The 26,995-nt window shown below is 45.5% G+C and overlaps 1 protein-coding gene across 8 annotated transcripts in view; it reads right to left on the reverse strand.

Annotated features, from left to right (window-relative positions):
* Positions 1-26,995, reverse strand: part of LOC139418740 (pleckstrin homology-like domain, family B, member 1a) — an 84,152-nt gene that overhangs the window by 47,205 nt on the left and 9,952 nt on the right. For 7 of the 8 annotated variants that reach the window (XM_071168408.1, XM_071168409.1, XM_071168414.1 and 4 more), the window contains exons 2-5: positions 21,320-21,430; positions 19,816-19,939; positions 17,840-18,010; positions 9,613-9,738 (exon numbers count right to left, since the gene is read on the reverse strand). In XM_071168408.1, the coding sequence (XP_071024509.1) occupies positions 9,613-9,738; positions 17,840-18,010; positions 19,816-19,939; positions 21,320-21,388 (490 nt within the window). In that variant the 5' untranslated portion in view covers positions 21,389-21,430. The remainder of the gene's footprint in view (positions 1-9,612; positions 9,739-17,839; positions 18,011-19,815; positions 19,940-21,319; positions 21,431-26,995) is intronic. The other variant, XM_071168411.1, reaches the window with a different exon arrangement.

Raw genomic sequence — 26,995 nt, forward strand, 5'->3', positions numbered from 1 at the left:
TGGCACTATTTCCATCCTTTTGTTATTGTTGGTTGTTGTTACTGCTGTTGCTGCTGCTATTGCTTCCGGCAGGAGCACTCCGTTCTGCCACCTCTAGTCTCTTGGCCCCCCCAACCCTACAGGAGGGCAGCTCCCCTCAGCCCAGTCCAAGCTCTTCTCTGTCCTGGCACCCCAATGGTTGAACCAGCTTCCCCTAAAGCTAGGACAGCAGCCCCCCCCTTCCCCACACTTTCCTGAACCAACACTTGCACTTGACTCCCCCCTTCCCCCTTTTCCTACTCTGATTTTGCTGATAGCTACTTTATTGAGGAAAAGTATACTTACTATGCCTGTGATATGTGGTTGTCCCACCGAGCTGTGCATTCATCTTCAGATGAATGCACAAACTAAGTTGCTCTGGGTAAGTGTGTCTGCTAAATTTGGGGAATTTCTTTCCTTCTTAACTTCTCTAGGGTAGGGGGCAGCATTTGGAATTTTGGATGAAAAGCGTGCCCAAATTAAAGAAAACACTCTAAAGTTTCCAAAAATGTTAAAATAATGTCTGTGAGTATAACAGAACTGATTTGGCAGGCGAAAACCTCCATTCAGGAAGTTAGATTTTTTTTCTATTCAATGCCATTGCAGTATCCATTGATTTAGGACTCAAATTGCAGTTCCTGTGCCTTCCACTAGATGCCAACAGTCTTTAGAAATTGTTTCAGGCTTGTACTCTGAAAAATGAGGGAGTAAGAGCAGTCTGAATGAGTGGACCCTGCCGTGTCACAGAGCTTTTTCATGCGCGCGACCGAGAGAGTGCCTTTCTTGTTTACCTTTTATATTGACTACGTTATTGTCCGGTTGAAATATTATCGATTATTTAGGCTAAAAAACACCTGAGGATTGAATATAAACATCGTTTGACATGCTTCTATGAACTTTACGGATACAATTTTTGTCTGCCTGTTGTGACTGCGTTTGAGCCTGTGGATTACTGAAGAAAACACGCAAACAAAACAGAGGTTTTCGGATATAAAGAGAGACTTTATCGAACAAAAGGAAAATTTATTGAATAAATGAATGTCTTCTGAGTGCAATCATATGAAGATCATCAAAGGTAAGTGATTCATTTTATCTCTATTTCTGACTTGTGTATAACTCTTCTACTTAGCTGGTTACTGTTTGTAATGATTTGTCTGCTGGGCTATGTTCTCAAATAATTGTAAGGTATGCTTTCGCCGTAAAGCATTTTTGAAATCTGACACCGTGGTTGGATTCACAAGAAGTTCATCTTTAAACGTATGTAAAATAGTTGTATCTTTTCTGAATTTTTATGATGAGTATTTCTGTATTTGAATTTGGCGCTCTGCAATCTCACTGGATGTTGGCCAGGTGTTGGCCACATACCCTAGAGAGGTTAATGCGTTTCAGCCAATCAGTTGTGTTGTGACAAGGTATTGGTGGTATACAGAAGATAGCCCTATTTGGTAAAATACCAAGTCCATATTATGGCAAGAACAGCTCTAATAATCAAGAGAAACGACAGTCCATCATTACTTTAAGACATGAAGGTCAGTCAATCCAGAAAATGTCAAGAACTTCAAAAGTTTCTTCAACTGATTTTTGGTTCCAACTACCTTGTCTTTGTGAGACGCAGAGTAGGTGAACGGATGATCTTCCCATGTGTGGTTCCCACCGTGAAGCATGGAGGAGGTGTGATGGTGTGAGGTGCTTTGCTGGTGACACTGTCAGTGATTTATTTAGAATTCAAGGCGCACTTAACCAGCATGGCTACCACAGCATTCTGCAGTGATACGTCATCCCATCTGCTTTAGGCTTAGTGGGACTATCATTTGTTTTTCAAGACAATGACAAAAAACACACCTCCAGGCTGTGTAAGGGCTATTTGACCAAGAAGGAGAGTGACAGAGTGCTGCATCAGATGACCTGGCCTCCACAATCACCCAACCTCAACCCAATTGAGATGGTTTGGGATGAGTTGGACCGCAGAGTGAAGAAAACGCAGCCAACAAGGGCTCAGCATATGTGGGAACTCCCTCAAGACTGTTGGAAAAGGATTCCTCATGAAGCTGGTTGAAAGAATGCCAAGAATGTGCAAAGCTGTCATCAAGGCGAAGGGTGGCTATTTGAAGAATCTCAAATATAAAATATATTTTGATTTGATGAACACTTTTTTGGTTACTACATGATTCCATATGTGTTATTTCATTGTTTTGATGTTTTTACTATTATTCTATAATGTAGAAATTGTAAAAATAAAGAAAAACCCTTCAATGAGTAGGTATTCTAAAACTTTTAACAGGTAGTCTATATACAGTGGGGCAAAAAATGATTTAGTCAGCCACCAATTGTGCAAGTTCTCCCTTCTTAAAAAGATGAGAGAGGCCTGTAATTTCATCATAGGTACACTTCAACTATGAAAGACAAAATTAGAAAAAATAATCCAGAAAATCACATTGTAGGATTTTTTATGAATTTATTTGCAAATTATGGTGGAAAATAAGTATTTGGTCAATAACAAAAGTTTATCTCAATACTTTGTTATATACCCTTTGTTGGCAATGACAGAAGTCAAACATTTTCTGTAAGTCTTCACAAGGTTTTCACACGCTGTTGCTGGTATTTTGGCCCATTCCTCCATGCAGATCTCCTCTAGAGCAATGATGTTTTGGGGCTGTTGCTGGGCAACACGGACTTTCAACTCCCTCCAAAGATTTTCTATGGGGTTGAGATCTGGAGACTGGCTAGGCCACTCCAGGACCTTGAAATGCTTCTTACGAAGCCACTCCTTCATTGCCCGGGCGGTGTGTTTGGGATCATTGTCATGCTGAAAGATCCAGCCACGTTTTATCTTCAATGCCCTTGCTGATGGAAGGAGGTTTTCACTCATAATCTCACGATACATGGCCCCATTCATTCTTTCCTTTACACGGATCAGTCGTCCTGGTCCCTTTGCAGAAAAACAGCCCCAATGTCATGTACTGTCATGTTGTGTCTTGTCTCTGTCCTTTCCCTTCACCCTGTCTCCCTCTGCTGGTCGTTGTTAGGTTACCTTTTCTCCCCCGCTTTCCCCCAGCTGTTCCTTGTCTCCTCTGACTACCCATTCACCCCGTTTCCCACCTGTTCCCTTTTTCCCTCTGATTAGGTCCCTATATCTCTCTCTGTTTCTGTTCCTGTCCTTGTCGGATTCTTGTTTGTTGTGTTTCATGCCTGAGCCAGACTATCGTCATGTTTGCTGTAACCTTGTCCTGTCCTGTCGGAATCTGCCGGTCTATCTGAGCCTACCTATGTTTGGTTATTAAAGAAGCTCTGTTTAAGTTAGTTCGCTTTTGGGTCCTCATTCACTCACCACAACAGAAGAATCCGACCAAGAATGGACCCAGCGACTTCGGATCCTCTCCACTCAGCCGTCGGGATCCAGGGAGCGATGCTAGGCAGACACGAGCAGGAAGTGTCTGCTGCTCGACATGCCGTTGAGACCCTGGCCACCCAAGTCTCCAACCTCACAGAACAGGTTCACCATCTCCGCCTCGATCCACCGGCCACTTCCAGGGCTTTCGAATCTCCGGAGCCCAGAATCAATAACCCGCCGTGTTACTCTGGGGAGCCCACTGAATGCCGCTCGTTCCTCACCCAGTGTGATATTGTGTTTTCTCTCCAGCCCAACACTTACTCCAGGAGCACTGCTCGTGTCGCCTACGTCATATCTCTCCTTATTGGACGGGCTCGTGAGTGGGGCACGGCAATCTGGGAGGCAAGGGCTGAGTGTACTAACCAGTATCAGGACTTTAAGGAGGAGATGATACGGGTTTTTGATCGATCTGTTTTTGGGGAGGAGGCTTCCAGGGCCCTGTCTTCCCTATGTCAAGGCAATCGATCCATAACAGACTACTCTATTGAGTTTCGCACTCTTGCTGTCTCCAGTGGCTGGAACGAGCCGGCCTTGCTCGCTCGTCTTCTGGAGGGTTTCCGCGCAGAGGTAAAGGATGAGATTCTCTCCCGGGAGGTTCCTTCCAGCGTGGATTCCTTGATTGAACTCGCTATTCGCATTGAGCGACGGGTTGATCTTCGTCACCGAGCTCGTGGAAAGGAGCTCGCGCTCTCCGTCGCCTCCCTCTCCGCATCACTACCATCTTCCTCTGCCGGCTCGGGTGCTGAGCCCATGCAGCTGGGAGGTATCCGCATCTCGACTAAGGAGAGGGAACGGAGAATCACCAACCGCCTCTGTCTCTATTGCGGTTCCGCTGGTCATTTTGTCACTTCATGTCCAGTAAAAGGCCAGAGCTCGTCAGTAAGCGGAGGGCTACTGGTGAGCGCTACTACTCCTGTCTCTCCTTCAAGATCCTGCACTACCTTGTCGGTCCATCTACGCTGGACCGGTTCGTCAGCTTCCTGCAGTGCCTTAATAGACTCTGGGGCGGAGGGCTGTTTTATGGATGAGACCTGGGCTCGAGAACATGACATTCCTCTCAGACAGTTAAAGGAGCCCACGGCCTTGTTCGCTCTGGATGGTAGTCCTCTCCCCAGGATTCAGCGTGAGACGCTACCTTTAACCCTCACTGTTTCTGGTAATCATAGTGAAACCATTTCTTTTTTAATTTTTCGTTCACCTTTTACACCTGTTGTTTTGGGCCATCCCTGGCTAGTTTGTCATAATCCTTCCATTAATTGGTCTAGTAATTCTATCCTCTCCTGGAACGTCTCTTGTCATGTGAAATGTTTAATGTCTGCTATCCCTCCTGTTTCCTCTGTCTCTTCTTCACAGGAGGAGCCTGGTGATTTGACAGGGGTGCCGGAGGAATATCACGATCTGCGCACGGTGTTCAGTCGGTCCAGGGCCACCTCTCTTCCTCCACACCGGTCGTATGATTGTAGTATTGATCTCCTTCCGGGAACCACCCCCCCCCGGGGTAGACTATACTCTCTGTCGGCTCCCGAACGTAAGGCTCTCGAAGATTATTTGTCTGTAGCTCTTGACGCCGGTACCATAGTCCCCTCCTCCTCTCCCGCCGGAGCGGGGGTTTTTTTTGTCAAGAAGAAGGACGGGTCTCTGCGCCCCTGCATAGATTATCGAGGGCTGAATGACATAACAGTGAAGAATCGTTATCCGCTTCCTCTTATGTCTTCAGCCTTCGAGATCCTGCAGGGAGCCAGGTTTTTCACTAAGTTGGACCTTCGTAACGCTTACCATCTCGTGCGCATCAGGGAGGGGGACGAGTGGAAGACGGCGTTTAACACTCCGTTAGGGCACTTTGAATACCGGGTTCTTCCTTTCGGCCTCGCTAACGCTCCAGCTGTCTTTCAGGCATTAGTCAATGATGTCCTGAGAGACATGCTGAACATCTTTGTTTTCGTTTACCTTGACGATATCCTGATTTTTTCACCGTCACTCCAGATTCATGTTCAGCACGTTCGACGTGTCCTCCAGCGCCTTTTAGAGAATTGTCTTTTTGTGAAGGCTGAGAAGTGCACTTTTCATGCCTCCTCCGTCACATTTCTCGGTTCTGTTATTTCCGCTGAAGGCATTAAGATGGATCCCGCTAAGGTCCAAGCTGTCATTGATTGGCCCGTCCCTAAGTCACGCGTCGAGCTGCAGCGCTTTCTCGGCTTCGCGAACTTCTATCGTCGTTTCATCCGTAATTTCGGTCAGGTGGCAGCTCCTCTCACAGCCCTTACTTCTGTCAAGACGTGCTTTAAGTGGTCCGTTTCCGCCCAGGGAGCTTTTGATCTCCTCAAGAATCGTTTTACATCCGCTCCTATCCTTGTTACACCTGACGTCTCTAGACAGTTCGTTGTCGAGGTTGACGCGTCAGAGGTGGGCGTGGGAGCCATCCTTTCTCAGCGCTCCCTCTCTGACGACAAGGTCCACCCATGCGCGTATTTTTCTCATCGCCTGTCGCCGTCGGAACGTAACTATGATGTGGGTAACCGCGAACTGCTCGCCATCCGGTTAGCCCTAGGCGAATGGCGACAGTGGTTGGAGGGGGCGACCGTTCCTTTTGTCGTTTGGACTGACCATAGGAACCTTGAGTACATCCGTTCTGCCAAACGACTTAATGCGCGTCAGGCGCGTTGGGCGCTGTTTTTCGCTCGTTTCGAGTTCGTGATTTCTTATCGTCCGGGCTCTAAGAACACCAAGCCTGATGCTTTGTCTCGTCTCTTCAGTTCTTCAGTAGCCTCCACTGACCCCGAGGGGATTCTCCCTGAGGGGCGTGTTGTCGGGTTGACTGTCTGGGGAATTGAGAGGCAGGTAAAACAAGCGCTCACTCACACTCCGTCGCCGCGCGCTTGTCCTAGGAACCTTCTTTTCGTTCCCGTTCCTACTCGTCTGGCCGTTCTTCAGTGGGCTCACTCTGCCAAGTTAGCCGGCCACCCTGGCGTTCGGGGTACGCTTGCTTCCATTCGCCAGCGTTTTTGGTGGCCCACCCGGGAGCATGACACGCGTCGTTTCGTGGCTGCTTGTTCGGTCTGCGCGCAGACTAAGTCCGGTAACTCTCCTCCTGCCGGCCGTCTCAGGCCGCTTCCTATTCCCTCTCGACCGTGGTCTCACATCGCCTTAGATTTTGTCACCGGACTGCCTTCGTCAGCGGGGAAGACTGTTATTCTTACGGTTGTCGATAGGTTCTCTAAGGCGGCTCATTTCATTCCCCTTGCTAAGCTTCCTTCTGCTAAAGAGACGGCACAAATCATCATCGAGAATGTTTTCAGAATTCATGGCCTTCCGTCAGACGTCGTTTCGGACAGAGGTCCGCAATTCACGTCTCAATTTTGGAGGGAGTTTTGCCGTTTGATTGGGGCTTCCGTCAGTCTCTCTTCCGGCTTTCACCCCCAGTCTAACGGTCAAGCAGAACGGGCCAATCAGACTATTGGTCGCATCTTACGCAGTCTTTCTTTTCGTAACCCTGCGTCTTGGTCAGAACAGCTCCCCTGGGCAGAATACGCCCACAACTCGCTTCCTTCGTCTGCGACCGGGCTATCTCCTTTTCAGAGTAGCCTCGGGTACCAGCCTCCGCTGTTCTCATCTCAGTTCGCCGAGTCCAGCGTCCCCTCCGCTCAGGCTTTTGTCCAACGTTGCGAGCGCACCTGGAAGAGGGTCAGGTCTGCACTTTGCCGTTATAGGACGCAGACTGTGAGGGCTGCTAATAAGCGTAGAACTAAGAGTCCTAGATATTGTCGCGGTCAGAGAGTTTGGCTCTCCACTCAGAACCTTCCCCTTAAGACGGCTTCTCGCAAGTTGACCCCGCGGTTCATTGGTCCGTTCCGTATTTCTCGGGTCATTAATCCTGTCGCAGTTCGACTTCTTCTTCCGCGATACCTTCGTCGCGTCCACCCGGTCTTCCATGTCTCCTGCATCAAGCCCGTCCTTCGCGCCCCCGCTCGTCTTCCCCCCCCCCCCCCCCCATCCTTGTCGAGGGCGCACCCATCTACAGGGTCCGTAGAATTTTGGACATGCGTCCTCGGGGCCGTGGTCACCAGTACCTCGTAGATTGGGAGGGGTACGGTCCTGAGGAGAGGAGTTGGGTTCCCTCTCGGGACGTGCTGGACCGTGCGCTGATCGAGGATTTCCTCCGTTGCCGCCAGGTTTCCTCCTCGAGTGCGCCAGGAGGCGCTCGGTGAGTGGGGGGGTACTGTCATGTACTGTCATGTTGTGTCTTGTCTCTGTCCTTTCCCTTCACCCTGTCTCCCTCTGCTGGTCGTTGTTAGGTTACCTTTTCTCCCCCGCTTTCCCCCAGCTGTTCCTTGTCTCCTCTGACTACCCATTCACCCCGTTTCCCACCTGTTCCCTTTTTCCCTCTGATTAGGTCCCTATATCTCTCTCTGTTTCTGTTCCTGTCCTTGTCGGATTCTTGTTTGTTGTGTTTCATGCCTGAGCCAGACTATCGTCATGTTTGCTGTAACCTTGTCCTGTCCTGTCGGAATCTGCCGGTCTATCTGAGCCTACCTATGTTTGGTTATTAAAGAAGCTCTGTTTAAGTTAGTTCGCTTTTGGGTCCTCATTCACTCACCACAACACCCAAAGCATGATGTTTCCACCCCCATGCTTCACAGTAGGTTTGGTGTTCTTTGGATGCAACTCAGCATTCTTTGTCCTCCAAACACGACGAGTTGAGTTTTTACCAAAAAGTTATATTTTGGTTTCATCTGACCATATGACATTCTCCCAATCTTCTTCTGGATCATCCAAATGCTCTCTAGCAAACTTCAAACGGGCCTGGACATGTACTGGCTTAAGCAGGGGGACACGTCTGGCACTGCAGGATTTGAGTCCCTGGCGGCGTAGTGTGTTTCTGATGGTAGGCTTTGTTACTTTGGTCCCAGCTCTCTGCAGGTCATTCACTAGGTCCCCCCGTGAGGTTCTGGGATTTTTGCTCACCGTTCTTGTGATCATTTTGACCCCACAGGGTGAGATCTTGCGTGGAGCCCTAGATCGAGGGAGATTATCAGTGGTCTTGTATGTCTTCCATTTCCTAATAATTGCTCCCACAGTTGATTTCTTCAAACCAAGCTGCTTACCTATTGCAGATTCAGTCTTCCCAGCCTGGTGCAGGTCTACAATTGTCTTTCTGGTGTCCTTTGACAGCTCTTTGGTCTTGGCCATAGTTGAGTTTGGAGTGTGACTGTTTGAGGTTGTGGACAGGTGTCTTTCATACTGATAACAAGTTCAAACAAGTGCCATTAATACAGGTAACGAATGGAGGACAGAGGAGCCTCTTAAAGAAGAAGTTACAGGTCTGTGAGAGCCAGAAATCTTGCTTGTTTGTAGGTGACCAAATACTTATTTACTTGTACTTATCCACCATAATTTGCAAATAAATTCATAAAAAATCCTACAATGTGATTTTCTGGATTTGTTTTCTCATTTTGTCTGTCATAGTTGAAGTGTACCTATGATGAAAATTACAGGCCTCTCTCATCTTTTTAAGTGGGAGAACTTGCACAATTGGTGGCTGACTAAATACTTTTTTGTCCCACTGAATGGCAATACCTCCTCCTCTACCCACTCTATCTGCTCTGTAGATATTGTAACCAGCTAACAGAACATCTGAGTCTGGTACAGTGACACTTGTTAGATAGCTTGTTAGCTTAATTTACCAATCTAAATCTTGTAGTTATCATGAACAGAATACGTGCCCAGGGGCCTCAACCCCCAGGGGACCACCATTTGATTTTGTTGAGTCACTCAGGTATCATATGAACACACATAAGCCATTGTATAATGTGTAGAATTGCAGCAAATTAGCTTAGAAAACTGAACAAAACTGTTCTTTCTGCTCCATGGCAAAATGTGTAGAATTGCAGGAACTGAGATTTAAAATGTCCAACAAGAGGGGTGTGAGCAGTTTGAACAGTTTGGGGTTGCATGGATTGCGAGTCGTTTTTTGTTACTATGCCAATAAATGAAAACATCCATCCGGATCTTTGCCACCTACTAAATGTGTTTTTACCGGACCTTCTCAAATAAGAGTTGAGTACACCTGCTCTATCATTACCTGTGTGGTTCCTATGTGATGGTTACCTGTGTGGTAGGTCTTGTAGGCACTGGGCCCCTGGCTCCCTCCAGGCAGCATACTGTGTAGTATAGTGTGATGTGAGTTGGTGTGGTGTGATGGTTACCTGTGTGATGGCTCTTGTAGGGGCTGGGCCCCTGGCTTCCTCCAGGCAGCATGCTCTTCATTCTGAGGGCCTCTTCTGGGTGGTTGAAGCGGAAAAAGGCTGACTGACCAAAACACAGCATGCACCCTGGAGGGACAAGAGAAGGACTACTGTAGGAGATGGAAGGTTAGGCTTCCAAGACTGTGTTAACATGCATTCCCAATGGTGGTGGAACCATAGAATTATGAATTTAATAGGATTTCTATGCGTGAAATGGAAATTTGTCACCTTTGAAACGCGTTTGCCAAAACGACAATGATCCGATCTATGCTTGCTTGCTAGGTATGTAAGTTTGATAGGGTCGCCCTACATGAAACATAGGCCCGACACCACAGTGGGTCAGGAGCACTCTGGAAACAAAGACTGCTGAAGGCAGATAAGAACATAAGATTGGGGGAGAAAATAATGAATAATTTTACATGAAAACTTGACAGCGGTGTTGTGAAAACAGCTATATTATGTCCCTTTGTTCACCTCTGCAGTCACTGGCCAGAGTGCCTGATACTTTCCCTGTTACCACAAACAGGAGCCTATCCTATACCACCTCTATTACATGTACTGTAAACAAAGTAACACCATGTTCTTCAGGGCAGGAGGGCATATTTCAGTGCTGTGCTTTTCAAACCACTTAGCACTGGACAAACTCCACAGCACCCAACATCAGCGTTGTAGCTTGATTGATATTTATAGGCCATTTTTCCCGCAATTGCAGAGACTTAATTCACGGTAAACGCTGCATAATAACACTGCATCATTTTCGGCTCAATCTAAAATTACTTTTACATTTCAACAGCGCAACACCGCTAAAGAGCTACGGATTTAATCCAGTCCTTAGTCTACAACTTCTCCTGGCTCTATACATCTGAGAGTCAAACTAGTACTTCCAGGTGTGGTTCACATCCATCATGATAGATATAGATAGCCAGCGCTGCATTTTTAAGCTTTCCACACATCTCACACACAAACCTATATCAAAACAGAATGACGAAGCTTAGTCCTTGTTTCTATTCATATTCTTCTCGTCATCTCCGACTCCTTCATACACAGTCATTGTCTCTGACTCACACCACTCAGACCACTCAGACCTCGGGGCTGGCTGGTGACATTGTAGTGAGTAAAGAGCTGATTAATCAATCTCAGCCAGGTGTGTTTCAGTGGAGGATAGACACCTCGTGGTGAGTTATGACTTCTAAAGGCCATTTAATTATGAAAATGTCCCTGGCTGTGTGAGCAGAACAATCAGTGAAAGAGAGAGTGAGAAAGAGAGAGTGAGAAAGAGAGAGAGAGAGAGAGAGAGAGAGAGAGAGAGAGAGAGAGAAAACAGAGAGAGAGAAACAGAGAGAGAGAAACAGAGAGCGAGAGAGTCGTAAATCTATAGACTGTCTGAGGTAACAAGTTAGGAGATGCTGTGTAGGACAAGTCTCAGCCAACACAAAATCACAGAGAGAGAAATGACATAATGTCATGTAGACCTAAGGGACTGTGCTTTATTTATAATAAGTGGTACATGGAGAAAATTGTACCACTAAAAAATGAAAATGGATGACTCCCCTAAGCAAAATATATTTTAGAAACAGAGCCTTAGATATGCCGTTTGAGAAACTCTTCCTCGTCTCAAAAGCATTACATGCAACGTAGCAATTTTGATGTTAAGAGCCTATCATATTTAGGAAATTGTCTTATAAATATAACTTTCCCATGTGCTTCTCCACTAATGCACTTCGTATACCCTATGGCTTACTTGATTGAGACCACACTAAATTATTAGGCGCACACACACTTGATATTGCGCACCCAGCAAAGGATCAGAAATGATGGGAGGCATTGAGCACACATTCAAGCAATTAATTCAGAAACACTGAGAAAAAAATACAATACTATAAAAAAAATACTAAACCCTTCCCGGGAAGGGTAGTATAGTATTGTACTGAAATTGAAAAAGTATAACTCTCCCACAAATTCATCTTAGTACCACGTCCTGTAAATTCTGAAAGGTCCCTAATCAATGTATTGGTTGAATGGTTAGGATTCCCTGTTACACTGCTCTTAGATTTACAAAAATAAATAAAAATACCTGAAAATACAATATGGCACAATAAATTTTTGTTAGCCAACATTTGGTTGGTCAGAGGATCCCGGCCAAAATGTTCCTTAGCGCTAGTGACAATCTACTGTATTGACACAACAACAGTGGAATGTGAACCACATTCCACTCTAGGACAGGTGTGAAGGGAGGGAGCTAGGGTGACAGCACGTGGTGGTCCAGATCCAGGGTGAAAGGGTCAGGAGGAGATGTTTTAACGGTAACAAGAACAGCACATACATTCTAGGAACAAGCCAGATGAATAGCAGGCAGAGAGAGAGCGATGAACAACAGGTGAGTAGCCTAAAGTATATTGTTAAATTTCACCCTTAGAATAGTTCACTCCCACACACATATAGAGTCTACCTCTGCAGAGCACATGTCCCTTTGCCTTCCCACTTGCCAAGTGCCCTTTTTAGGTGGTGGTATACAGTATATATATATACATTTGTTGTTATACAGTTTTTATGTTGTTTTTTTGAACCCACTGCCCGCAAGTTGTCTTGATGTCATCAAGATGTGGTGAAATGGCAAAACGGCAGCACACCCTGCAGAAGAGGTGTCAGAATTTGTGTTGTTGCACCAAAACATTTTTTTTACAAAAATGTCCATTGCATTATTGATATAAATTATAATGGGATTGGGGTAGGGGAGAGAAATATATATTTTTAATCAAATCTTTATACTGTAAGCTACAACCAATCACTGACAATGCACTACCGTGATGTTGAAGTTTTCCGGTTCATTCCTTCCTGTAGGCTAGCAGTTAGCATTTACAAGATCAAGGTCAATCAAAAATGTATCAGAAATAATTTCAGATTTCTTCAATCCTGGTACTAGCCAACCAAAAAAAACTGCCATCACAGCAGCCCTAACAGATGAAATCCCTGGGTCTGCTGCATCTAGTACCTGCAGCAGTAAGCCACCAGTAACGTGACTGGCACCAAAACCATAGCCTCCATGGAGCAAGATGCTAACTCCACCAACTGCAACAGCTCCACGTTAGCCCAACCCCAGGCAGAGGAGCATGCTAGGCCTACTGCATTCCGGCACCCAAGGCTAAGCTAGCTAATCAGCCATAACAGCTGAAGGATGACTGCCTTCCCCAGGGAGGCAATTTGGAACAGAAAACTTCTCCTGTGCTTTTAAGTCAGGTTGATTGGCAAAATGTCAGTGGCTGCATTATGTTTAGGAAGATGAATGAGTGCTTTGCTTCACATGCATTAAAACAGTGAAGAAAAATGTTATCAATGAGGAAAATGTTTGAGCGGATTACAGGTTTCAGATATGGCTGTTACAGAACAGTGCATTGCCAGGAACGAAGCTGTTGTTCCTTTCAGGGGTGACAAAACTCGTGACGGTGTGCTTTACAAGTTGATAATAGAGCCCATTTACAATCTACCAAAGGAACAGGAATGGGTTCTCAGGAGAGACAACTGAATGTGGGACACGATGCAGAATGAGATTATTCAACAACTGGCTCACGCCGTACAGAGGGTGATTGTGTCTTGCGTATCAGTGTCTCTTCTATGACCTGACTGATGGTGGCACCACTGACGCGTGCACTATGGAACAATCTCCAGTACGTCAACCAGAACCTGGTGTCAAACTGAGTTTTGGGGGTTTTACAAAGCCCCCGACTCCACGGCTGAAAATCTGTTCTTGTGTGTGAAGGGCATCTTTTTGCGTTGTTAAACATTCCCATGGAACGGTTCCAGGGATGTTGCTTTGATGGAGCAAGCATGTCAAACCAGTTTTCAGGTGTGCAGACTCGACTGAAAGTGGCATGTCCAGGGTCCATGTGCAGTATGTGCACTGTAGTAACCATTCACTGGATCTGGTTTTGCAAGACGTTTTGCGCAAGGTAAGCCTTGTGTCTGACACACTGAACTTTGTGCAGGGCGTGGCAGTCGTCATAAGGGAATCACACAAGCGTAAACAGTTGTGCAAGTCTCTTTTTGGTGTGGAAGAAGTAGTGACCAATATCCTAGGTCTGTGTCCAACCAGGAGGTGCATGCGCACAAAAGCCATCTCGCTTGTCTGCAGCACTCTCCTCTCCACACTCAACATACTGAAGGATGACAAGAGCGTCAAGGGGAAACGAGAGCAAAAATCGAGTGACTACACAAACAGGCGCTCAGCTGTGTAGTGAAGCACTGTTCGGGCCCTGTGAAGCAGTCGCCAGGACCCTACAGAGCACCAAGGCAAGTGCACTCGGCGCCCTCGAATGTGCCAATGTGCTGAGGGAACGAGTCAAGGCACAAAGATGATCGCGTCATGTAGGAGATGACAGCCAAGGTTTGTATTAAAATACAATTTAATTAAATGAATGACACACATAGACAACACAAGGTTAAAACATATGCAAGACATACTGTAAATAACAATGCACTAATATGACTTAATACATTGATAAAATGCTTGGCAACTTGCCTGCCGACCCCATCCCCTCCTCCCTTCTCCAGACCATCTCTTGAGACCTTCTCTCATTCCTCACTTCCCTCATCAACTCATCCCTGACCACTGGCTGCATCCCCTCTGACTTCAAAATGGACCGAGTCACTCCCCTCCTCAAAAAAACAACATTCGACTCCTCTGACGTAAAAAAAACTACAGACCAGTATCCTTTCTTTCTTTTCTTTCCAAAACTGTCTCTGACCAACTGTGGAGGGTGCTGTCTCTGACCAACTCTCTCACTATCTCTGAGAACGATTTTCTTTACCCTAAACAGTCAGGCTTCAAGATGAGTCACTCAACCGAGACTGCTATTCTCTGTGTCACGGATGCTCTCCGCACTGCCAAAGCTCTCTCCTCTGTTCTCATCCTCCCAGATCTATACACTGCCTTTGACACTGTGAACCATCAGATCCTACCCCTCTCAGAGATGGGCGTCTCAGGCTCAACACACTTACCAGGTGACGTGGCAAGGATCTGTGTCTTCACTATGTACTCTCACTACCGGTGTCCCCCAGGGCTCAGCTCTAGGCCCTCTCTTCTTCTCTCTGCACACCAAGTCACTCGGCTCTGTCATATCTTTACATGGTCTCTCCTATCATTGCTATGTAGATGACACTTAACTATTTTTAGCATTCCTCCCTTCTGACACCCAGGTGGTGACACACATCTCTGCGTGCCTGGCAGATATCTCATCTTAGATGTCTGGCAACCACATCAAACTCAACAAGACGGAGCTGCTCTTCCTCCCAGGGATGGCTGCCCGCTCCAAGACCTCTCCATCATGGTTGACAACTCCACGGTGTCCCCCTCCCAGAGTGCAAAGAACCTTGGTGTGACAACACCCTGTCGTTCTCTGCAACTGCAGGTTCATGCACTACAACACCCGTAGAGTATGGCCCTACCTCACAAAGGAAGCAGCACAGGTCATAATGCAAGCACTTGTCATCCACACTCGTCTGGAATACTGCAACTCGCTATAGGCTGTTTCCCCACTTGTGCCATCAAACCCCTGCAACTTATCCAGAACGCTGCAGCCTGTCTGGTGTTCAACCTTCCCAAGTTCTCCCATGTCATTCCGCTCCTCCGCACTAGCTTCCAGTCAAAGTTGGCATCCACTACAAGACCATGGTACTTGCTTGTGGAGCAGCAAGAGGAACTGCCCCTCCCTACCTTCAGGCTACACTCAAACCCTACACCCCATCCCGAGCACCCCGTTCTGCCACCTCTGGTCTATTGGCCAGTCCAAACTATTCTCTGTCCTTGCACCCCAATGGCAGGACCACCTTCCCCTTGAAGCTAGGACAGCAGAGTCCCTGCCCATCTTCCGAAAACATCTGAAACTCTTCCTTTCTAAGAGTATTTTAAATAATCCCTGTCACTACAATAACAGCTCATAAACTGTTTGAAAATAGTGTCTGTGTAATAAAGCATTGGTATTTTTGTATCAACAAAGCAATGACCACACACCCCAACATATCCAATCTTGGTGCTCAGCACACTTTATGAAAATGACTCTCACACAATTAGGAATCTGACAGACCTTTCGAAAAATAATGATTAACAGTCAATAGGGCAATTCCACCACTTTCCAACCTAATTTTAATTATCTCCAGCACAATACCAGTGTCTACATATGTGAAAACGGTGCATTTCTACTTTGCATAGAAAAAAAAACGTTAAAAAGTTAAAACATTTTAAAAACACTATGAGAATCACTGTTTTTCTTACTTTTAATCCTACGATGTGATGTCACAAAGAAGCATTTTTTAGGACCTTTCATATATTTTTAACCACAGATCATATAAACGCGTTTTTTATTTTTATGGAGATAATGAATATGAGGTTGAAAAGTGGAGGAATTGCTCTCTAATAATCAAATAGGTATATGCACTTACGTGTATCTGCAATTAATTTGATACATTCACTGGCATAATTGTCATTTAAAAGCAAGAGCTCAATTTCCTTTGAAATGTAATTTTAACGTGCATGTAGCGCGTGCGTCTGCAGCGTCTTTGTACGAATAAATACAATTCCGTGCGCTCCTTGACGTCCTGCTTCTTCAGCACAAAAATCGCTGATGTCCAGCGTCCGATTAAAGTGAATTAGAAGACCCTTTAGACTAAGCAGGCTTTTGTGATATGCTTCATCAATAGCATTTTGCTGGCCAATGATCCAAGTTCCAAAAATAACGCAGATAGCCAACAACGCTGAATCCGGAGTACCAATGCCTTATTGTCGGTGTCGTCCTAAGAGCTGTCTGTTGGCTCCGTGTCCCACACACCGGTTGTCCAGTCCACAAATGATATTATTGTCAAACTGCCTGCCCAACCCTGTCTGCATAACGCCGGAGGGGGGCGTGGAGTTTATTTATTATGCGACCATGTCCCAGTGAGCTGCGAGTTTTACAAATGGAATGCATAACCCGGGGCAGGATAAGAGATTGGTTTAGTTTTCTATTGTGTTATAACCTGCGCCTTACTCTTACTCACCACTTCTCTCATCAATACTGCAGCCCACCCAATTCCTAGCACTTTACACTACAACAAGTAATTAAGTGTTAAGGCTATGATATGCAAATAATGTTGGAAAAGGTAGACTAGAGTTAGGCCTATGTATATATTTGGTGGTTCAAAGACATTCAAAGATACACCCCTACTCCACTTAGCTATTTTATCTGAAAATATATTCATGATTCAGTAATAGCCGGCCCTTAAACATTTAGAGATTTTTTTAAATGCAAGTCTAATTGGGGTCATTTTAACAGTTTACATGGCATCTCTTTTGGTTGGAATGAAAGTCCACACGTTACTGAAGAGAGTATAGAGATTTTCTGTCTTACTCGTTGAGAGAAATCAGAATTAATATGCAGCACACCTAACTAAATCAATTGTGGAACTGCAGGGGAGGGAGGGAGGGAGGGAGGGACCCAGAAAGTTGTCATAAACAAATATGAGGTTGATAAACTCCCATATCTATTGGGTGAAATACCACAGTGTGCCATCACAGCAGCACGATTTGTGACCTGTTGCCACAAGAAAAGGGCAACCAGTGAAGAACAAACACCATTGTAAATATACAACCTATATTTATGTTTATTTATTTTCCCTTTTGTATATAGACATAATATGACATTTGAAATGTCTTTATTATTTTGGAACTTTTGTGAGTGCAATGTTTAACTGTACATTTTTTATTGTTTATTTCACTTTTGTTTATTATCTATTATTTCACTGGCTTTGGCAATGTAAACATGTGTTTCCCATGCCAATAAAGTCCTTTAAATTGACATTGAAATGTAATTGAAAATTGAGAGAGAGAGGCTGACTGTGTGAAGCAATTATTACAGCCTGTTTAATCAAGTTTCCCTTCCATCTAGGTCAAGGTCATGCATGAGCCATAAAGCATGGGCGGTTCTCTATGTCTTGCCTGTGTTTCTTATTAAAGGAGAAAAAGCTAGCTAGGTATTCAATTAATGAGCATGGTGATTTAGTGAAATGGAAACCTGGTTTCATTTTGAGATGACCAACTGGAGATATTAGGCTACATACAGGTACAGATATATGAAGACACTATGGCATGAAATGTCAGATAATAATCAAAATCACTCTTATAACATTGTACAAAATGTGTTATTAAACAGTTTAGTACCTTGTGAAAGGTGTACAGGCTTGGAGATGGGGATACCATCCATGGAGCAATGGTTCCCACAGGGGTTGAGGGTGATATTGCCTGCCCTATTGTCGATATAGCAGTGTTGATCAGTGATGCCTGGACCCTGCAGAGGGATGTCTGTGTTCCCACTGCCCAGGGTCGTCCTCCCTGCAACAACACAATGATGAGTTAGACATACATGTCAACATGAATCCTTTAAACATATCATCAGACATCATCAGAAAGAATATCCCATTGGGATATTAAACTATTCTATTCAATTGTATTATCTTCTGTTCTATTATTTCATGCCCACGTTTGGTAGTAAATTATTTTCGAGAAGGACTGGACTGTAGTTCAAAGCCACAGTCAGTCAGTGGAACACTGAACCCTCTGATGTCACAGTAAATGAATAGAGCCTGGGGTCAAGGCCATCACGGGTCCAAGCCACTTGTAGAGTGTAGATTCAAGCTCACAGCAGGTGCTAGCCCTGAGAGAGACAGACCACTGGCAGATGACAGACGAATGATGGTTAGAGCGAATGTATTAGAATAACCACTGTCTTCCTATTTTGAATACTTCAAATAGATAAATTGTCTGTCTGTCTGTCTGTCTGTCTTGTCTGTCTTGTCTGTCTTGTCTGTCTTGTCTGTCTGTCTGTCTGTCTGTCTGTCTTTCTTGTCTGTCTTGTCTGTCTTGTCTGTCTTGTCTGTCTGTCTGTCTGTCTGTCTGTCTGTCTGTCTGTCTGTCGGGATGAGACACAAGACAAGAAACAAGGAGTGGAGCACATTACTCCACCAGCCCAAGGGGGTGAAAAACTTTACCCCAAAAGCCCCCTCCCTCTCTTCATCTAACAAGCCCCTTGCCTTTCCCCTGGCCTCACCACACTGTTAAAATAGCCCTGGAACATAGGGGAGAGACACCACTGAGAATACCCCAGCAGGCTGCCTTAGATTCCTATTCTCTATCTCCATGTCCAGTGGGCTATTCCACTTCACCTCCTTCCAGCCTCCCAGCACTGCTCCTTTTGTTTTGGTGTCTGGGCCCTCCAGACGGACAGATGTGGATAAAGGAATAACAAGACGTTGGAGGAACTAACACACTGGCACTGGCAGAGTTACAATGCTGAGGGTGAGAAGGGCAGAGGGGGAGTGTGTGCAGAGAGAGAGAGCGAGAGAGCGAGAGAGAGAGAGAGAGAGAGAGAGAGAGAGAGAGAGAGAGAGAGAGAGAGAGAGAGAGAGAGAGAGAGAGAGAGAGAGAGCTTCAACTGTGTTTTTTTCAGGGGGTGAAGACAAGGTCAGGCTATGGTCCTATTTTTCCCTCTCAGTGTTATATGGTGTATCTCAAACCTTTAGAATGAATCCCTGTTTTCAGTTTCAGCTTCTCCATCCCCTCCGTATCACAAAGTCCTCTAGTTGTCATTCTTAGGATGATTAGATATGGCAGGGCTCTGAATACACTGGCTCCACTGTTCAGCTACAGCACGTCACTTTTATTTCATCCCTCTCTCCCTCCCTCTTTCCTCTTCCTCCTCCCCGATGCCTATGATATCATCCACCAGCTGGCTCTATGCCAGGGAATAAGTGAGTGCATGGATGGATGGATATTGCCATAAATAAATCAGTAGGGGATTTTTCTCTTCAGAAGTACCAGCTTTGGTCATTACTGTGTAAGAGTGTCCGGTATCATTCTCAATCAGCGTCTTATGGAAAGACTTGAATGCTTCTAGGAAACCAGTCTGGGATGATGTGTTTAATAGTTTTAATGGACATTTTGTCAGCTCATTTCCTGTAATGGACCTTTTGTCACTTATGGTCATAATATTTATTGGTGTAACCCTGTTAGGAGTTCTCTCTATTTATCAATATTTCTTCAAGCTTTCAGCACAAGGTCTTTTTTCAAGACCAGTCTGCATGAACAAAGCACTGAATAGAAGACCCCTTTTAATGTTTCTGAGATGCAGAAGTGCTTACCTTCCTGCAGGGGTAACAGGGTGACGGCTGTGCTGAGACGGCCACTACCCAGACTGACCAGGTGGGGGTGCTCTGCTTGGAACCTCAGTGACTTGCCCATCTCGATCAGGTCCAATGGAGTACTCTGGTAATGACACAAACAAGACAGAAGAAAACTGTCATGAGAACTCTTTTAGATGAGACCTCATTTTAGATGAGACTTATTTTAGAGGATACACCACTTATGATTGCTCAGTCCTAGCATTCCCTCATCTTTGCATTTCAGTGACTGCATACCCATGTCCACATTGCGATCTTCCTGAGAGCAGAGTCCCAGTGATCCCCCTTCTTCTTTACTCCTTGAAGCGTTACTGGAACAATAGGGCAGACTGGTCTGTGTGTGTCTGCCCAATCTAAGCTGTGTTATGTCTGCCCACGGCCCACACCCCACTGCTCCCCTTACAGGATTAATAAGAGGCTTTAGCTAGACAGGATAAGTGGGTTCACCCCCCCCCCCCCCCCCCCCACCCCCTCCAGGCAAGCGGGGAGAGACCAATCTGTTCAGCATTGAAGACAAAAGCACAAGACTGTCCATGCGTGTCAGTCAAATATGGACTGGTCTTACAGTACACTATCAGGACACTAAATCATGACATATGAAAGCATATTTAATAACTTCAAATGTAGGCCTATTTGACATGTTTTCTTGCATTTGATCCAAGTCTATGTACTCCATATGTAGCCTATAAAGCATAGAAAGAAAACAGAGTAGCTTTATGGCATCTAGATGACTCACCTTACATTAAATTAAGGTCTTGGCATCATGCCTTTGGAGTCGGTCTTTAAATAGTTACAATTTTCCCTGCTCTTTGAAGAAGGTATGAAGATAAAACTAGTGTTGCCCAGATCAAGCAGCCAATATGCCAGAAGGCACTGTTTCAGCCTTTCACCTGCAGTTTAACAAGCTAGGTAAGTATTTCCTGTGCGTGTGTGCGTGTGTGTGTAAATTACACAGACACTACTACTTTTATTGTAAGTACTTGATAAAGCAATTTTAGAAGCTTTACTTGTTACATTTTACATGATGAAATGCTTTTGCTATACCTTCATTTGCTCCCCCTGGATTTATTCATTAACCACTGATTTCACCTCTTGAGCCCAGACCTTTCGGGTTCTCCTGTCTGTCTAAAGTTAACCAACATTTCTCTCCTAGAATTCATAATGTCACAGAAGTTTATTTAAGCCATTTCTCCTCCCTGGCCACCTCCTGACCTTCGCTGTAAGCGCTGGTTTTATTGTTTGCTGACCTTTACTACGCTTTACCACACTGAACTACACTTTACTGTGCCTTACACATTGTTCCTTATGGGTCAGTCACTCTTCAATAGTTTTCTTTTGATTTCTCATGACAGCTAAGTTGAATAGATCTGCACTGCTTTCTGCATGTGAAAAATGACTCACACCCATGGCACCTGAGTTACCTGTAAGGCACGTGCACACACACACACACACACACAGGACTCACCTGTAAGACCTGGTGTTGGTGAGTCTGTCGTCCATTATGTTCCAATACGTTCCTTTTCAGGCTGTCCATGTTGTCTGGATTGTCAATCACACCTACTGGCACATGAAGATCCTGTCGGAAACACACACAGAGGAGAGGACACACATGAAGACATCCTGTTGTAACACACACACACACACACACACACACACACACACACACACACACACACACACACACACACACACACTCATTATAGAAACACTGCTCTCCTTAGAGATCCCTGCTGTCCCAGATAACAGTTCAACTAGAGAAATTAAGATCCTAAAATATATAGTAATCTCATTGATTTGTAACTTTGTAGGCTGTCTATTAGTGATATGAATGGATCCTATAGGCTCTATCGCCATCTCCTGACCATAAGACAGAAGCTGTATATATTTGTCCAGCTGATCATTTGTTAACGTAGGAAATATGCTGTCAGCTTTTTTGATGTTCAATATTAATGAACGTTGCCTACATGGACAACAGTAGAAGATTACACTAGCGCCATCCAAAATGTCACCCTATTCCCTTTATAGTGCTCTGGTCAAAAGGGAACATGGTGCCATATGGCACACACACATGATAACATACGTGGATCTAAATCCACATGGATACTGTAGATACAGTGGGGCAAAAAAGTATTTAGTCAGCCACCAATTGTGCAAGTTCTCCCACTTAAAAAGATGAGAGAGGTCTGTAATTTTCATCATAGGTATACTTCAACTATGACAGACAAAATGGAGAAAAAAAATTCAGAAAATCACATTGTAGGATTATTTATGAATTTATTTGCAAATTATGGTGGAAAATAGGTATTTGGTCACCTACAAACAAGCAAGATTTCTGACTCTCACAGACCTGTAACTTCTTCTTTAAGAGGCTCCTCTGTCCTCCACTCGTTACCTGTATTAATGGCACTTGTTTGAACTTGTTATCAGTATAAAAGACACCTGTCCACAACCTCAAACAGTCACACTCCAAACTCCACTATGGCCAAGACCAAAGAGCTGTCAAAGGACACCAGAAAGAAAATTGTAGACCTGCACCAGGCTGGGAAGACTGAATCTGCAATAGGTAAGCAGCTTGGTTTGAAGAAATCAACTGTGGGAGCAATTATTAGGAAATGGAAGACATACAAGACCACTGATAATCTCCCTCGATCTAGGGCTCCACGCAAGATCTCACCCTGTGGGGTCAAAATGATCACAAGAACGGTGAGCAAAAATCCCGGAACCACACAGGGGGACCTAGTGAATGACCTGCAGAGAGCTGGGACCAATGTAACAAAGCCTACCATCAGTAACACACTACGCCACCAGGGACTCAAATCCTGCAGTGCCAGACGTGTCCCCCTGCTTAAGCCAGTACATGTCCAGGCCCGTTTGAAGTTTGCTAGAGAGCATTTGGATTATCCAGAAGAAGATTGGGAGAATGTCATATGGTCAGATGAAACCAAAATATAACTTTTTGGTAAAAACTCAACTCGTCGTGTTTGGAGGACAAAGAATGCTGAGTTGCATCCAAAGAACACCATACCTACTGTGAAGCATGGGGGTGGAAACATCATGCTTTGGGGCTGTTTTTCTGCAAAGGGACCAGGACGACTGATCCGTGTAAAGGAAAGAATGAATGGGGCCATGTATCGTGAGATTTTGAGTGAAAACCTCCTTCCATCAGCAAGGGCATTGAAGATGAAACGTGGCTGGGTCTTTCAGCATGACAATGATCCCAAACACACCACCCGGGCAACGAAGGAGTGGCTTTGTAAGAACCATTTCAAGGTCCTGGAGTGGCCTAGCCAGTCTCCAGATCTCAACCCCATAGAAAATCTTTGGAGGGAGTTGAAAGTCTGTGTTGCCCAGCAACAGCCCCAAAACCACTGCTCTAGAGGAGATCTGCATGGAGGAATGGGCCAAAATACCAGCAACAGTGTGTGAAAACCTTGTGAAGACTTACAGAAAACGTTTGACCTCTGTCATTGCCAACAAAGGGTATATAAAAAGTATTGAGAAACTTTTGTTATTGACCAAATACTTATTTTCCATCATAATTTGCAAATAAATTCATTAAAAATCCTACAATGCGATTTTCTGGATTTTTTTTCTCATTTTGTCTGTCATGGTTGAAGTGTACCTATGATGAAAATTACAGGCCTCTCTCATCTTTTTAAGTGGGAGAACTTGCACAATTAGTGGCTAACTAAATACTTTTTTGCCCCACTGTATGTGGTAGTGGTGAAGTAGGGGCCTGAGGACACACATTGTGTTGTGAAATCTGTGAATGTATTGTAACGTTTTAAAATTGTATAACCTGCCTTAATTTTGCTGGACCCCAGGAAGAGTAGCTGCTGCTTTGGCAGCAACTAATGGGGATCCATAATAAATACAAATATGGGATCCACATACTGTCTATCAGGCATATGGCGAAAGGCAATTTCAGCAGGACAGGAAAATTGCCAAATTCACACATTTATCAAGAGAACACGCGGTCACGCCTACTGCCTCTGGCCTGGCGGACTCACTAAACACATATGCATCTTTCGTAAATGTCTACTGGCTTCCAGTCTAAGCTCGCATCCACCACAAGACCATCGTGCTTACATAAGGAACAGCATGAGGAACTGCCCCTACCTACCTTCAGGCTATGCTCAAACCCTACACCCCAACCCGAGCACTCCGTTCTGTTCTGCCACCTTAGGTCTCTTGGCCCTGCCACCCCAACAGGAGGGTAGCTCTCGCTCAGCCCAGTCCAACTTCTTCTCTGTCCTGGCACCCCAGCACATGCAGCACTTGACCCCCGCCCCCCTCCTAGCTCTGACTACTGACATCTATGTTATTGAGGAAAAATTACTTTGTGATGCCTGTGATATGTGGTTGTCCAACTTAGCTATCTTAAGATGAATGCACTAACTGTAAGTCACTCTGGATAAGAGCGTCTGCTAAATGACTCAAATGTAAATGTAAAAAATTATATATTTACCCTGGCTGCTTCCCCTCACCATGGGTCACTGTCTTTGACTCAGCCTCGCACAACACAGACACACACACACACAGACACACACACACACACACACACACACACACACAGAGATACTGTAGATAAGGCCCAGCTGTGGACACGTTCTCACCTCAGTGAAGAGGAAAAGCCTCTGAGGATCAGACGTCTACTGCAGTATACACAAACCATAGACGTTGTAGACACACAAATACAAACAATAGTCAACTCTGAAGAGTCATGTCTGTCTGGTCTGCTCTAGCTCAATAATCCTCCAACCATTCACTCACTCACTTTTAGTCTCACCAACATTCCATACCTCTGAGTTGATCTGAGCCCAAACAAAACTTAAATAAATATTGTTCCCTGAAGGAGGGAAACAAGGTACAACACAACTATGGGGAGTTGCACTGTCACCCACTTGGACTGAAAAACTTAAGAAAAAACTCAACTAATCCAGCTCGCCCTGCCGCAAGCTGGATAAGCAAAACAGACAAAAAGCTGGTCACATAAACTAATATCTTGGGTCTGCTCAATGTACTTATGCAAAGCTCGTATTGGACACAGGGCATGCAGCCTATGTTGCTCTTCAGAAGCAAAAGGAGAAGGCTCAAAGGGAATAGCTCAACGCCAAAGACTTTTCAGGGCGAAGGCCGCATTCGGAAGCAAAGTCACCTTAAGAGTCGCCAGAGACGGACTGAATAGTAGCAATCATGTTCAAAGGTAAACATCTAGCCATCAGACAGGGGCATTCTCAGGGGCCAGACCAACAGGAACCAAATCTCTGGCTTTGCATGTCAAAACTGCCCGTGCTCCTGGGACAACAGGTCCCTGCGCAACAGGAGTTGCCACGGGACCCAGCCCAACAGGCGAAACAAAGCTGCTTGGGTCAACGGGGAGCCACGTAAATCAACTATAAGTTGGTTAGCAGATCCACCACCAAGTTGAGGCAACTGGGGACATGCGTCGCCTGAAGAGAGAGCATGTGTGCACTGCTCCCCAGCAATAGGGAGAGAGACAAGGTAAGGAGGGGGAGAGACCTAGTCTCCTCCTGTTGGTTGATGTACGCCACCACTGACACACTGACATACACCCCCCCCCCCCCCCCTAGAGACTGAATACGGGACATTAGCATGGCTGTAGCAATCGGCTGTATTAGCTGGTGGCTTGTGAGCATTCTGAATTTGTCGACTCTGAAGTGCCTGTTGAAGGCACGTAGGTCTAGAATGGGACACAAAGTCCCTTTTCAGGACCAGAAAACACTGACTATACCAGCCGTCCTGGATCGCCGACATAGGAACCACTCGGATTGCCTGCTTCTGGAGAAGGGAGGATATTTCCTCCCCCAAAACGGCCGCTGAGAACTTGGAAACAGTCAAAGTTCCATGATCCAGTGCGACACATTGGTCGTGGCAGACAGTGAGCCTCGCGTGAAGTGCCATCTGAAGGGGCAAGATGCCACCTTGTGGACAGGGAGAGTGATTATTTTTTCAATTTCCACCACTCTTGACAACCGTCTGTCTGAATGTGGAGAAGGGACACCTTTCATTGAACTCACAACCCTTTTGACACCCATGAACACTTTGGAACTTGGGGTTGAAAATGTTTTGTTTATGTGCCAAGGTTTGCCTAAAGCCCCGGGCCACTCTGGGTACAAGGGCTCCTACGATCTGTGATGTACCCCGATTGGCAGTGCCCAGTGCTGAACACACACACACACACACATACAATTTCATTATCATGGAGGTTACCCTACTGGCCAGTCATAGGTACTGGTGACAAAGCGCCTAGTAACCTAGCTGGGAATGGGACAGACAGCTTCTGTGGTAACAGATAGGGGAGATTTGTAATTTAATCAATTTCCCAGGAATTAAAAGTATTGAGCTGGAGACAGACAGCTCATTACAGAGTTCATATGAACTACAGAGACTGTGTGTGGAATAATAGCAGAGTCATGTCCAACCTGCACGTTCCCTCGACTCCGCTACCAACATCCAATTGCCTATAGAGCCCATTACATGTATCACTAGACACCGCATAGGGACTAATGAGCCACAGGCACGAATCAGCAATGAATCTCAGTAATAACCCAACTATTGGGGAGGGGTACCTCCTTGTGGATAGAAAATGATTTGCCCAACTTATTACTCTCACCCAGGGGAGATTGATATACCCCTTGGACCCTGTAAACACCATGGAACACAGGGTAACAATGGGGGGCATTAAACTTGGACAAGCTTCCAACATACAGTACGTTGTGCTTCCATGAGACTGTATAGCCTAAATAAAGGCTGTCTCCCTTACAAGCATACAGGGCTCCAGTAATGGCTGACGTAGTACCCTGTTTGGCCGTAACCAAATATGGGGGCACTGTTGTCACAGTAATGCTTTTGTGGAGGGGCGCACCGGTCGCTCAGACCTGTGCTCAGTCCCGTGCCCCTTGCTCCGGAGGTTCACTTGGTGGCTGCTTCCTCACCTGAGGTGCACGCAAGCACCGCTTCCTCCACGCCCTCCAACTCCAGGATTTGGAAATAGGAATGGGGTTCCCATAACATCGTGGGAAAGTTAGTAAGTCAGGCATGTTAGCCGACATAAACCAGTAGACTTTTTAGTCTAAGCTAGGCTACCTAGTCTCGTTGACCGCAGTCTCAAAGAGCA

This window comes from Oncorhynchus clarkii, chromosome 10, assembly GCF_045791955.1.
Source record: "Oncorhynchus clarkii lewisi isolate Uvic-CL-2024 chromosome 10, UVic_Ocla_1.0, whole genome shotgun sequence".
Taxonomy (NCBI): domain Eukaryota; kingdom Metazoa; phylum Chordata; class Actinopteri; order Salmoniformes; family Salmonidae; genus Oncorhynchus; species Oncorhynchus clarkii.